The 15,060-nt window shown below is 40.3% G+C and overlaps 1 protein-coding gene across 2 annotated transcripts in view; it reads right to left on the bottom strand.

Annotated features, from left to right (window-relative positions):
- Positions 1-1,094: 1,094 nt before the first annotated feature.
- SH3GL2 (SH3 domain containing GRB2 like 2, endophilin A1) overlaps positions 1,095-15,060 on the bottom strand; it is a 218,794-nt gene continuing 204,828 nt past the window's right edge. Inside the window, exons 5-9 of one of the 2 annotated variants that reach the window (XM_077912088.1) lie at positions 14,609-14,742; positions 12,651-12,809; positions 10,826-10,929; positions 9,120-9,250; positions 1,095-1,201 (exon numbers count right to left, since the gene is read on the bottom strand). In XM_077912088.1, coding sequence (XP_077768214.1) covers positions 1,110-1,201; positions 9,120-9,250; positions 10,826-10,929; positions 12,651-12,809; positions 14,609-14,742 — 620 coding nt within the window. In that variant the 3' untranslated portion in view covers positions 1,095-1,109. Of the gene's footprint in view, positions 1,202-5,367; positions 7,078-9,119; positions 9,251-10,825; positions 10,930-12,650; positions 12,810-14,608; positions 14,743-15,060 lie in introns of those variants that run through there. The other variant, XM_077912087.1, reaches the window with a different exon arrangement.

Raw genomic sequence — 15,060 nt, 5'->3', positions numbered from 1 at the left:
ACATATGCTAATCAGATGGCATCAAAATCTCTGTGACTGGGTATGTTAAGTCCAACCTCCCATCTCTTTCCTACATAATAAATTCAGATCCCTTGCTGTTCCTATAAAGAAAAACGAAGGCAAGAGAAAAGGTGCTTATTGCTCAGGAATTGATCTGTGTGTTCTGCAGCATTTTCAACTCTTTTCATTGGGACTCCTTAGCACTACAAGGTGAGAGTAAGCTCATTCTTCCTCTTCCCTTCTTAGCCGTCAACCCATGTCTACTAACTGAATCTCTTTCATGGCACTCACAAATCTAAGGGTTCCAAGTCTGACCTGGGATTTCTTAGAATGTGGCCCGAAGACTGCCTGCAGAACAACAGTGGTGTGGGGCAGGATGCCCCACTCTAGACAACTGAACCAGAATCTCTGGTGTCAGGACACAAGACTCTGCATTTCATCATGTACCTCTTTTTTTTTTTTTTAAGATTTTATTTATTTATTCATGAGAGACACACAGAGAGAGGCAGAGACATAGGCAGAGGGAGAAGCAGACTCCCTGTGGGGCAGATGCTCAACCACTGAGCCACCACCTATGGGATCCCACCACCCTATGACCTGAACCAAAGGCAGATGCTCAACCACTGAGACACCCAGGTGGCATCTCTTGGTCATTCTGATAGGGATTGACATGTGTGACTCACCTATCTAAGTAAGAAAAGCATGAGATCTGACATTAATTCCAACTGAGATAGTTGTGTCTCAAGGTAGACATACCTTTCTCCAACTCCCTCACAAGACATGAAGTGAGCAGTAAATCATGAAAGAATGACCAGGAAGAAGGTGGGAATTCCAAGTCAGTGCAGACTCAGACCCAGTGTGTCTTTTCTATGATCAGCTTATGTGGATTTGCAACACCACTGTGAGTGATAGGGGAAATGCACACATCAAATTTACCTAACAACAGATAAATGTGAATGTCTCAAAAAAAAAACAAAAACAAAAACAAAAACGGCTGGTTTCATATTTAAAACATTTTTACAGGGACTAGCACTCCCCAAACTTGCCTGAATCTGAGAACCACTTGGGAAGCTTATGAAAAAAGCTGACACGGACTCTCCAGGGCATGTTTATGCAGCTACTTTCACACAAACGAAATGGGACTTCTTAGGTCTGCAACAAAATGCCTGGACTTCCCAGCCATCCTTCTCCACAGAAAGTTCTGTTCAGTGAATGAGCACAAAGAACAATTTCACTGGGGAAAAGAACTGATGAATGCATCTATGTTTTGTCATTATTCTCAATACCAAAGGCCTAAATATCAGGAAGTGGCTGGCTCTTCTTAAGTTTGTTCTAGTGGACCAGTACTACTCCAAATGTGATCCAGGAACCAGGAACTTAATAGAAATGAAAATTCCCGGGGTCCATCCCAGACCTCTGTGGGCAGGGAGGGCACTGGCATCTGTTTTAACGAGCTCCGGGTGATTCTGACACATGTGAGTTTTAGAAGCACCTTAGTAGACTGTTCTCTAAGCCTTTCTGGTGGGAGATACACTTTCCTAGGCCCCTCTCTGGGCAGTCTGATTCTGAATAGCTAGAATGAGAACTGGAAGTGCCACTTGTGTAAGCAGCCCCAGGCAACTCTTATCATCTACAAGTTTAGGAGACTGTAGGTACCTTTTGGATTTTTTACCTCCATTGAGTCCTGTTAGAGGCTGAGGTTTGATAGGATACATGTAAGAGTCACCGGATAGGCTTCTGCTAAACTTGAGGCTTTTCTGAAACTCTAGTCAATCACTGTATCCGGGACAGGTGGTATAGATAAGTAAATATCCTGTTCTCTTGTAGTCAAGTGACTTAAATGAACAAGGGGTAATGCCAGAGGTCCGGAATCAGAGGCCCTTCCCCACAGACAGAACTGAGAGAGCAGTGCCTGCCACTTGTGATGGGAGCCAGGACAGTACCCATATTTACCTTGTTTTAAAAAAAGGAATGTGATATTTCTTTTACCAGGCACACATGGAAGGATTTTAAGAAAACTGACACACTAGCAGGGAAATAAAGTGTGAAAAATGTTGCTTTTAAAATGTTGCTTCTATCTTCTGCTTTATCTCCTACATCTCAAATTCTATAAAGTAAGCCTCTTATATGACCCTATAGTTTCTTTATTTCACCATCAAGCAGCTATTTGTCTTGCTAAGATAATCCATAATGTTGGTAAATTCTTATTTTTCTTTTCTGTGCTCTAAATCCAGTAAATATCAGATACTACTTTGGGTAAACACCATCCTATTTACAGAGCTTTCTCCCAGTATATCAACCCCAAAGAGCTAGAAGTTTAAGGTTTAAAACCTTAGTCTTCAATCAAAATCAGACATATATGTTTATATATATGTATATAGCTTAACAAAGTCCTTGATAGGGAGTAATAAATAATGATCATTTCTATTTCCTCCCCCTTCAATTACAAGTATCATCTTACAAAAATGTTGAATGTGCCTGCTTTCCTGGTGTGAAAAGAATGGTAGGAAATTCAAACACAGGTATAAATATGAACATTTTTACTGCCTAAAGGCCATTAAAAGCCTATAATCAGGATAAACTCTGCCAGGTAAAGCCTCCCTAGAATATAAAGAAAGAAAAATTCCTGATTTAGTGAATGCTGCAAACATTTTTTTCAGGCAACACACAGTTGTGTATATGAAACCCTTGTTTCAGACTACATTTGCCATGAGGAAAAAATAACCCAGGTTACAAAGAAGCCTCCAAATACCATTGCATTTTCTGGATATTTAAACTTTATTCACCACTCCCTGTTGTAGACACTTTCATTTCTTGTTCAAAGGAAGTCACCATAATCTTAGCCTTGGGTGAATGTCAGCACGTAGTCACACAGGGTGGTACAAAAAGATTCAGGGTTCCTTTTCAAGAAAATGGTCTTGTCATTGATGTTGTTCTTCATTCTTCTGCTTCCAAGGCTGACCACCTGCTCCACTCCTGTCCAGAATCACACCTCTTCTTGTCTCAAGTGGAAGGCCACCATGGCTTAGGTATACATGATAGCTGAGTGACATTCAATGGCCTGCCCTTTAGGTTCCTAGCATTCACTTACTCACTAATTTAAGTAAAAACAAACAAACAAGCCTTGTTCTTTTCCTTGACAGCTCCTTTAATGTGGGGGCTCACAACAGGTACCCAATAACTGGGCCTAGGAATTGATGGGTGGCCGCCTCTCCATGTTGCCTTGCAAGTTCTTCACCCACCATCACCCAGAGTTCCAAGTAGAGGCCTTGGGCTGCCACTTAGTTCAGCATTAAATCCGTCTTATGTCATCATCACCATCTCCATGGGATGAAAGGCAGTCTGCATAGTTCTTAATTTGGCTAATAAGACAGTCTTAAAATAGAAGCCTTAAAAGTGCCCCTATAGTTTGATCCAGACCACTAGAGAGAAGCTGTCTTGAAAACAGTCTCAGGATAATCCTGGTTGCCTAAATCTCTACTAAGCCTACACAGACTAGGACTCAGCACATTTCAGGATATTTGTTATATACTATGTGGTCTTAAGGAAATTTCAATTCTTTGTCATGTCATTCTGTCTACTTATTTATAGCAAAGAGACATTCTTCTAAGATCTGTCAGACCTATAGGAAAAATAAAATAAGGACAATTGCCTCACTGAACTTGTTTTCCATTTTAGTTCATTTTAGTTTAGTCCTGCTTCTGTCTCCACTTCTGACAGTTTATTCTGTGATTAGTCTTAGGATTTGGGGTGGGTACAACTTCCCCAGTGGTGATCCACTGAACTGCCTGCTCATTTCAGTATTTAAACTTTTTGTAAAGTAAAAAGGTTATTTCCTGTCCTTCAATAAAAACCAGGAATTCACATAGTTCTGAACCTGGTGAGTATATTATTAATGTTCTCCAAGACTCCCTCAAATAATTATTAAGTTCTACCTGGAAACTGTAGTCATGATATTTTTGCTTTATTTGATGTTGACTCATAATGAGATTACTCTATTTGGTGCAGGGTCTTGGTATTGGTTTCCCTTTGAATTTATAGAACTACTATTACACAGGTACGGTGCTATTTGAATATGTAACATTTATTATAAACAATGGAGTGGTTCAAATATGGTTGAATGCACACATCTCTTTCTGGACTCACTGTTCTGGACAGATCATCTTTTTTTCCTGTCATGGCAGCAGTATCACACTATTTCAATTACTCTAAGTTTGTTTTATATCTAGAAAGAATCTTCCAACTTTGTTGTTGTTCTTCAAGAATATCCCTTTGCATTTCCCTGTACATTTGACATTTGCTGATTTTCACACTTACAAAAAAAACTTCCTGAAATTTTGGGTTGAAATTGCACTAAATCTATAGGTCCATTTAGGGAGAAACAACATCTACATTGCTGGGTTCTCCAACCCATAAACACAGAATGTCTCTTTACTTATTAATGTCTTTATTTTTTTCTCTAACATGTTTCATAATTTTCTATGTAGAGATATTATATAATGCTTATTAGATTTATACCTATCGGTTTGAATTTTTGCAAATGACTTTTCAAATTCCTTTTTTTTTCTAATTGCTACTGGTATATAAAATAACTTTTGAATGTTGATCTTACATTCAGTAACTCTACTAACTATAGATTCTAGTATTTTATCTGTAATTTTTTCTGTATTTTCTCCATTTACAATGTCACCAGTAATTTCTTTTTAAAACTGGTGTTAAGAATTTATCTGTAATAATCTAACTCATGTAGCTGGCAAAAATATCATTTTCATGTTAGAGCAGCTCACATATAGAACTTTGTATATTAGATTAAAACTGTTCGTGTTAGATCAGAACATCTGGACTGTTAGCCTCAGAATGGAAGAACACAAAGGGTACCCAATACATAAAAAACATGTTTATTTTCTCAGAAGCTCAGGAAATAACATATTCTATAGGCATGGATCCCCACTCCCACCTCTCCACTCGCCACACACAGAGAAAAGAATGCTAGCTTTGGCCAATCTATATTTCCCTATTTCTTTCTCTTTAATCATGAAAAATAACAAAAGACTGTTTGAAATGGCATATTTTATTTGTGCCTCTGAACATTATATCCTTTTGATATCGCCACTGATTATATCTCATGTAACTTCTAGAAGACTTCCATTCCCACCTCTTTTATCCTGTCTCCCAAATCACCCTCTTCCTAGGATTACCAAGGAGTTACTGGTGTCCAGGCTAGTTGCCTTCTTGCTAACAAAACTTCCCTTGGTGACAAAGAGGGACATCTGAGGTAGGAACGAGGTCTGGTTTGGCTGCATCAGAAGGCAACAGAGACTGAAATGAGATCACCAAAAAACTGACGCAAAATAAAGGTCCAGAGCCTTTGGTTCTGTCTTCAGCAATATTTATTGGAAACGGCGATGCTTCCTGTGGTAAGAGGTTTATACATTAAGCGGTAAGATTTGCCTTTCACTCCACATGACCCACTACCGCAGGTGGCACGTCCGAAGCAGCACATGAAACCTCGGAAGGAATCTGTACAGCTAGATAAATAGAACTCTGCATACCTAACGAGACTTCAGAACTGATACAAAAAAAAGAAAGAAAAAGAAAAAGAAAAAGAAAAAGAAAAAGAAAAAGAAGAAAAAGAAAAAGAAAAAGAAAAAGAAAAAGAAAAAGAAAAAGAAAAAGAAAAAGAAAAAGAAAAAGAAAGACAACCCCCAAAATAGAAAACCACTCATAAGCTTACACATAGCACTGTACATACAACATGAAGATGGAATAAAAGGACAGAAAGAAAAGTAATAATGACTGAGTTGGGAAAAACTTCTGCATATGCAGCCATACATCTTAAACTGCTAAGCACAAAAATTATCTTTATTTGGTCCTCATTGAGGGCAGAATCTGCATAAATGATGTTCGAAGAACACAAGGTGGAAGTGGAAAGGAAAGACAGTTACTGTTAACTTGGTCTATGAACTAGTGGAAAAATGGTTTCTTGTGTTTTTATCCTTGTGTCTCTGTGCCAAATGGACTCATGAAGCATGTAATTCATAAATAAATCTGAAGTGAAGGTATTTGTTCCCACTTCCCTGTACCTTCAGAAATATCCTAACTACATATGTGAATTCTCTGCAGCAGGAAATGCAAGCTTGGAAACCAGATGTTTTCCCATTTCCTCATAATGGAGAATCTCTTCTCTTCAGCCCCTCCTACCATATGCTGACTGCTAACTGTCTTACTTAGAAATATAGCGGAAGTCCCCCTCTGGCTTTATTAGCAGGGAGGGAAGAAAACTGGCTGTCCCTTAGGAAAAGGCATAAGTGGGAGGAAGAAAGGTGACTTTTTTCCAGAAAAGATTTTCAATTCACATTCAACATTTTCCTACCGATAGTATCAAGGGACCAACTCAGACCAGAAGACAAGTTGCTGGTGAGGGAGGCTTTCTTCCAAAATTCTGTGACTTGCATATTTGGGAGGGGACTATGGGAAAGCAGGACCTTTCTCCTATTGAAATGGAGAACCTGAGACCTTGAGATGGCCCCTGGGTGATAGATAATATCTTCAGTAGCATGGTTTTACTGTGATGTGGCTCATGGTCATATTCTAAGAAGCCACAGTCTCCTGAGAACCGTGTAAACAGTTCAGTGACTACTGGCTGGCCTCAGATGGTGTTTAAAAAGCACATGCCATGCCCGCCAGCCTAAGAAGATACCACCCATCACCATGACTCTTGTGGGATCACACAAGTCAACCAAAGATAACTCGGTGGGGCTTGATGACTTGGACCACTGCGGCCTGCATTTGGGATGTGTTGTAAGCAGCATTACCAAAGCAGTGGTTAAACTTAACTATCTGGGTCAAGAGGAGGTAAGCCTGCCAGCCTAACATCCTAATGGGGCAGGGCAACCAGAATCTCCACATAGTTGATGGGGAAGAAGCCTGACTGGCCATGAAGCATTCCCTCATACCAGTTCTCATCAATTTGGTTAGTGAGTGTGATGATATCACCCTCTTTAAAACCCAACTCCCCTTCATTTTCAGGTTCAAAGTCGTACAGAGCTCGGCAGCAGGGCTGATCCATTGGGGCACCTGGAAGTGAAAGCAGGAGAGAAGAATACAGAAAGACAAGGGGCATTTAACTCACAAGTCTACCACCTGCTTAACCTTTCCAGCCCGCCATCCTCCTTGCTTCCTCCCTCACTCCTCTTCCTGCTGAAGTTTCCTCTTGAGGCTAGTCCCCAGTCCACTGCATAGCATCTGCTCTTCACGAGTCTTTGGAAGTTTTCTCAGATTCCTGGAAGTGGCTGGATATGTGCTTCCATTTCCAGTACGAATAACGGCCTCATCTATGCTGGTGACACATGCAACACAGTCCACCAAGGTTTGCCTTCCTGACAATGTCCAGAGATGGGAGACCCAGTGACTTAAGGAATTTTGATGGAATTTAGGTTACTAGAACATGGTCAGAATGCTTTCAATGTTAGCATTTTAAAATCTCTGTACATGTGAAAGAGTCAGGTTCATTACATGGACAATGCTTATTAGCAACCTCAGAATAACTGTGCATCCTCATTTTTCAAAAGTAAAGACTCCAGCCTCTGGAAAACTGCTGTAATGTGGTGAAAACAAAACAATATAAGACACTGGGTTCGAGTTCATACTCTGGGTGACTTTATACAAGGTACTTCCCTTTCAAGTTTCTTTGCCTAGCATTATAACTAATAGGATCTACGCCGTAATACTATTGTGGCTATCAAGTGAAATTACGTAAAAATTATATAACTTACTCTTTGTAAACTGTTGCATATATAAGGATGAGTACATGGGAGTTCTGGCACACAAAAATAACACGCTCTGCCTTCAGTAAGATAATGAGGAATGGAATTGTATCTTAAAAGTGATCTATTTTAAATGACCATCTATATTTAATAAAGCATGCATCCACATGGGCATGTAAACTCAGACAAGTACATATTGCCCCCATGTCTGATGACTTTAAATTAAAATCTATTTTCTTTTTTACTTTAAGAAAGCAGAAAATGACCAAGTCTCCAAAAGAAGAGTAAAATATGTGGTTGGTTTCTGAATAGGGAGAAGCAAACTAATCCCAATTTACATGATTAGTCCTCGGAGCCAGCTAACTTGTAAGAGCCACTGCTGATTATACCCTACCCTGGGCAGCTTCAAGCAACTAGTTAGGTGAACACAAAGGGTGGAGAGTGCCAACTACCACCACAGAGCTCATGATTTTATTTCCTGGTCTCCAGAGAGCATTTCATAAAACATTTCCTACTACAAACATCAAGCAGTGGGTCACAGGGAAAATAGGAGACACTCTTATTTCTTTGAAGTCCATGCCCAGTGTAAGACAGTTTCCACTTCTTCAACCAAACAAATTGTTAAGGTTGAAAATGTCTCAAGCACAAGCTTTTCCTTAATCTGTATTATACGGGGTAGAGAGCAATGGTGTCAACTAAAAAAACATATTATTGGGTATACATCAATATTATTGATATTGATAGAAAATAAATTTTAGCTTTTACTATACCAACCTCAGTTGCCAGGGTACAGTGAACTGGTTGAAGGTGGAGGAAGGAGGGAAAGCTAGCTGATGTTGATATTCAAAATATATTGTCTACACGTACAGTCACCCATAGGCTCCAGTGACTTAAGAAATCCAGTTTGATATGTTCCTGGAGTTGCTGTCTATGGGTTATATGTGAGTGCATGTGGGCACACCCTGCCAGGGCATTCACCCTCAAGCAGGCTGGAACACAGGGGAAACAGAAAAGAAAGATGACACCCCTGACACCTATGGTGAATTAAAACCACAAAGAGAGGTCAAAATCAATTGTGTTACTTAGAAGGTTAATGGGTGCTGATAATGGTGAGAGAAAAAGGGACATTTCTAGAGGAGAGAAGGGGGAAAAGGAGGCAAAGAAATGATCAATGGGAAAATAAGGATGGAGTGCTTTAAAAGAGCTTCTACATGACAAAACCATCCTGTAAGAAATGTATCACTGTATAGTTTCTTGTGCAGCCAGCCAGGCTGCACCTAGAATTTCTGGAAAAGTATCGACGGCATGTGCCCACAGCCTGTGTAATGGGGTCTGCAGGTCTCAGCAACTTACCTGCAGGTTTGGGTGTGCCCGTGTGGGAGAGGCCCCCATTGGGCTGAGTACTGTCTCCAGTTGTAAACTCCAGGCTCATTCGCGGTTTAGGCTGATATTCCCTTCTCGGTTGAGATGAAGCTTGTCTTATTCTGTGTTAAAAAGACAAGGAAGGGGAGAATAGGAGCATGGAGCCAATTAAGAAGCAAACAGAAAAGCAATTAACATCCAGGAAAGCTCCTAATGCAAAGCCACCTTCTCTGTGTATGTCTCTACATTTCTGTGATGTCCCTCTGTGGTCAGATCCTTGCCCTCTTCATCCTGTCTCCATCCCTCACCTCTTCCTTATTTATTCAGAGCTCACTTTGCAAATGTGCACTCTTGAACATGAAGATGCATACGACACCATTCTTGCCCTCAAGCAGCTTATAGTTGGAAGGGAGACAGAAGGTAAACTGAGGATCGTAAACCATAAACCGTGGTGAGTGTTGTTATGGAGACACACAGAATGCTACGGGGACATGGGGATGGAGATGGGGAGTGGGGAGGAGTCTACCTGCCCACAGAAAGGCCTATGGAGAGGGAGAAAAGACAGCTTAGAGTCATTTCCAGATGAACAGTCCTTTCCAGAAGAAAGAGTTTAAGAGCTTGAGAAGGTCTGGAAGGAGGAAATATCATGTGTCCTGAGAACAGTGAGCAGTTTAAGATGCAAGAAGTGGGAAAGAAATGAGGGAAGATAGGAGGAAAGTGGAAAGGTATGGCCAACTAATGTACTCCACGCACTCCAACTACCATTCACAGTCTCATGTTCATGAAGTAGAGTGTCCAGCAGATTTGCAAGGATGGGGAGAGGTTAAAATATGGTGATTACAGAATGATACGGACTTTTAACATGTTTCAGAGGAAAAAGAGAAAATGGCCTTTTTTGCTCAACAGATGTCATAAAGGCAAATAATAATATCTCTTTAGTATGTTGAAGTGCATGGTTTAAATCTTTCTAGAAGCTTCAGAGTGGGACACACATTCCCACAAGGGTGCATCGACCAAAGATGCACAAAGTGACATGTACTACAGTGTAGGGCCTCTGCCTACAGGTGTCAGGCAGTGGCCTGCAACTATGGGGAGGCCTAATCACAAGGAACACATCTATGCCCGGCTGCAGGGTGCTTCTGAGGAGGAGGAACAGGCATAGGAAAGCTGTCTCTCTGATGCTGGAGGACCTGCTCACCATTCAGGGAAATGGTGTGAAAAGATAACTGGCTTTCAAATAGGCTATGCTTGCCTGGCAAACCCCAGTTGTACCACTGTGTGACCTGAGGCTAGTTACTTTATCTCGCTGGGCCTTTCCACCTGTAGGTAAGGCTAATCATACTTAGTTTATAGGACTGTTAGATGACTGATGATGGTAAGCCTTCAGTGCCTACAGAGAATATCTGCTCAGTAAATCACATGCATTATCCTTGGTAGCATCCTAGTTTCCCAATCTGTGGCAGCCAACACACAATCCAAGTACTGACCTCTCATAAACACAAGAATAAATTCCATGGAACAATGTAGAACAAAGCACAAGACACAATAAAATCAAAACAAACAATCCACAAGGTGCCAATGTAGGGTCAGCAGGAATTTTGGCAGAAGTTTTTCTTCAAATTTGCTGTTATTTCTGTTTCTTTACCCATAATTCCAGAGGAAGAAAATAGGAATATAAAATACAGGAACTGAAATACCTTTCTTCCAGTCTGACGGTGACTTGCTGCAGGATCTGGACGGCCTGCTTGTGGTACTCCAGCTGGGCTTGGACAAGCGCAGACAGTTGGCTCACCTGTTCGATCTGCAGGCCAATAGGGGGGAATCACACCTTAGTTACCAGGTCACCATCCTTAGGCAACTACTACTGCCCCAGCACATATGACAGAGCTTCCCCTGATGCACAGCTCAGAGCTTGATTTTGTAGATTCCACACCAGTTAAGGATAAAAAGCATCCATATGCTTGAAAATGCCAGTACCATGAGGAGAAGCCACATTATCAGGAATCCTTCTAAAGATCACACACCTCTCACTGAACAATCTCATTCTTGGCTACAAATTTCCAGGTAGGATTTGGCTAATTTTATTGATTTCTTATAGGAAAAAAGGGATACTGACCAAAGGAGTCTTTGCTCCCTATGCTTTCCATGCTGTCAATATATTAGTGTTGTTAATAAAGAAGTGAATATTGATTTTTCACTTCAGGCAGCATGGAGGCAGTTTGATAGCATGGAAAATCTTTTGTCCCCACTCAGCCTCATCTGTAATGTAAAGGGGTTCGGTCAAGTGACATACTGGGTTCATTTCAGTTCTAGTCTTCTAGGCATCCTTAGTTACTCTTCATTTTGTGTCTTAGGTTGTTATCTCACTGAATATTGTCCTCCACGTCGGCAAAGGCAATGCTGTCCCATGAGTTTTGGGGGTGGAATGGGGCCCTATTTGTAGGCAAGGAGCACTGTGATTCAGGTCATCTCTGGTGCCTATAGCATTCCTCTTCAGTAGGTAGGTGGGATACCAGTTGTTCTACCTAAACACAAACCTATAGTCTCTAGGTGGTGGGAAAGTCCAGATACATCCAACAGATCTTCCCTGTCAGTGCAAAGCAGTTAAGTGATAAGCACATAAAGGCTCTGTAAACACCTTGGAAGAAGGTGGTCATCAACTGATAGGGCCAGAGGTGTGACTGAGCAAGAACTTCAAAACCAGTTAGCAGACTTTATTACATGAGCGGTCAGAAGTTCTCATGACTATGATGCTGAAAGAACTCAAAAGAATATAACTTCTAAAGCCACAAATGATAATTTAGCACACTAGAGGGGGTGCCTGGGTGGCTCAGTCAGTTAAGCATCAGACTCCTGATTTTGGCTCAGGTCATAAACTCGGGGTCATGAGATCGAGCCTCATGCTGGACTCCACACTGGGCATGGAGCCTGCTTAAGTTTCTCTTTCTCTTTCTTTCTCCCTCTGCCCCTCTGTCTTCCCTAAAATTATTATTAATAATAATGTACTGGAAATATACAAGCAGCTTTTAAACTACATTACCTATGCCCAATACAGTACTTATGCTATAATTATCAATCTCAGTTGAAATTAGTTTTTGAAAGAAAGTATCACCTTTACTTCAAAATATAGAACACCTTAACCTACACTGAACCCTCAATTCTAAATGTATTTTAGGTGATATTTTTTTATAATCTGAAATCAGTCTGACCTATATTTTGACAAAGTACTTTAAGCAACTGAACTTTTATATGGATCACCAGAAACATTCTTCATCTTCTGACTATTGGCAATTCTTTAAGATCATTAGTAGAGAAATATTTAATTAAATCAAACCATGGAAACACAGGGGAAAAAAACATACCACTTCTTGATCTACTTTAGAATTTAATTTTATTTTAAAGAAATAGCTATCTACCAAAGTTCTCACAATAAGATATAAACATTTTAAATTACATAATCCTTTAATATAATCTTGAGCCTCAAATGGCAAGATTAAATTTGAAACCACAGAAGTCACTCACATCCATCTCCAAGAGATTGAACATGCTTGACTCAGCAATTTCTTTAGATTCATCAAATTTCTCCAGAGCCTGACGGAGCTCTTCATCTGGAATCTTGCCTTGTCGTTTCTTCTTATAATCAAAGTCCAGGCGTCGACCCTCCAATTTCTTTAGATGATGCTAAAAAAGTCAAGGGCAGGAATATGCTTTAAAAGGGTTCATGGAAGAGGCTTATTTATAGCTCACTTTTCCAGCATGCCTATTAGCTTCCAAAATAAGACAGGCTAAGTTCTAAAATATCACATCACCAAAAAATAAATAAACCTGCATCAGTGAGGCAAATGCTTCCAAAGACTAAATGTGGAGAAGCATCTTTAAAAATAATTAAAAGCAACCCCCCCCCCAAAAAAAAAATAAAAGCAAGAAAGAAATTGTGGGAATTACCAGTGCCCTTTATTTTCTACCCTTGCTGGGCCAAACACAAACTAGAACATGTCTTTCCATCCCGTGACAGAAGCTGGGAATGTGTGCATATGGCTACCCACGTTTGGAAAATACTGCTACAGAGAACCCACAAATTCCCATCTTCAAGAGAAATGATGTCTCAGGAGAAGGTAGGGGAAAAATTCTTTCCTTAAAAAGAGGTGGGAAAGACTGGCATTCTTGCTTTTTGAGTCCTAGACACTAACACTGGAAAGTATTATTTTTGAGGAAACTAGTCTGTGAGAATTACCTAAGTTGCTTATCAGAAATACGGATTACTGATCACCTGTACTGAAATGTCCAGGGCCAGGGTCTAGGAATCTCTATCTTAACACTTACCCTTATTGACTAATGCAGCTTTCAGGGAATCACTGAAAAGATTGAGTCTCTCAGTGGGTAGATGATGGAACTTGGAAAAGTGGAACTCAGAAGGGACATTTATACAGGATCTAATACCCCACAGTGGTCTTCAGTCCCTCTTGTATCCTCCTCACTGCCTGGCCACACAGCCTCTCTGTCCAAAACCTCTAGCCACAAAGCAGGAAAGTAGTTTCCCAAAGCTACAAATTATCTTATTACTAAGGGCTGCAGTATTCCATTACTAACGAATGGGAGGAAACACTAGATTTCCCCAATCTTGGGTGTGTATGGAAAGAAATGAAAACAGAGTTGGGAGTGGTGAAGAAATGAAAAGGAAAAGAGGAAGAAAAATATCCTAGACCTTCCATCTCACTGTACACTCTGCCTCCTATCCATGTCTTGACCCAAGTTAAATGTTTGTTCCATGGATGGGATAGTCTTGTAACACATCTGAATTTGCAGTCAGCTGTAGGGTAGAGTATTCAAGCCAGGGTTAATATTGCAGATTTACAGTGAGTCTGTCACTTACTACTTCAATCTTGAGCAAGGGATAGGGTGGAGACTCATACTAGAATAAAGAGATCTAGGGGATCTCTAGGAGATCTTGTTGAAGGAATGAATGAGAAAACATTACACACCTAGTTGGAGATAAAGCCAGATGAACTTTATTTGGAACAGCTCTACATGTTTTAGAAAAAGAATAGTTGGTTATTCTTATTCAGTCCTAACAATTATTATAAAAATATGAAAACATATGTTTATAGAGTGATAGTATAACTATTTACCTAAGCTAACAACTGAAACAGCTAGCATTTCAGAGGGTGAAATCAGCCCTGAAAGCCATAATTAATAAAATTGCACAGTATCAGGGAAAGATACTATTTTTATGAAGAAAAAAAAGCTTGATAGTCTGAAACTGAATGTAGAGAAGTCAAATGTAATAATATTCATAAGAGGCACAGTCATAATAGTGGGGCAAAAGTATTGCATTTCTGGTTTCTCTCAATTTATCTTGTTGGTTGTTTTGCAATTCAAACCTCATTGCACAAGATAAGCTTAAGAAAATATTTTCTGAGGGAAAAATGGCACCTCCATCTGTACAAACCGCTGACTTCCCAAAGGACCAGTGCAAATACCTGAATCTCTCTCAAATCTTTGTCATGAAGGTTCTGAAGGGGGTCAATGAAGTTCTGCTTCACTTCCATGTCCAGAGAGTCTTTCACCTCTGAGAGCTCTCGCATGGCCTCCCCCACCTCACCAAGTGCTGGGCCTGAAAGGGAAGAATGAGTCTCTTGCATGTTAAAGCACAAAGGTGAAATGTATTTGCAGTTCTAGGGCCACCACAAGTGAGAATCCGGGGACTACTGCTGGTCTTGTGAAGAACAGCCAAGAGGACAGGTGATATAGAATGCCTTCCAGAAAACAGTGTATTTTCCACTGAAGACAGTTCATATAGTATAACTACCAGGGGGATGGTATCCCTTATTAAGCAACTGAACATAAATTTTTGCTTTTCCTTTAAAAGGCAATTGGGGAAGCTCCCTGCCCTCCCTTGCCAGTACTCGCTTTCCCTAATAGGAAATGTGTT

The sequence above is a fragment of the Canis aureus genome, chromosome 10 (genome assembly GCF_053574225.1).
Source record: "Canis aureus isolate CA01 chromosome 10, VMU_Caureus_v.1.0, whole genome shotgun sequence".
In the NCBI taxonomy this organism is placed as follows: domain Eukaryota; kingdom Metazoa; phylum Chordata; class Mammalia; order Carnivora; family Canidae; genus Canis; species Canis aureus.
The sequence above is the reverse complement of the archived record's forward strand: the minus strand, read 5'-3'. Positions and strand labels throughout refer to the sequence as shown.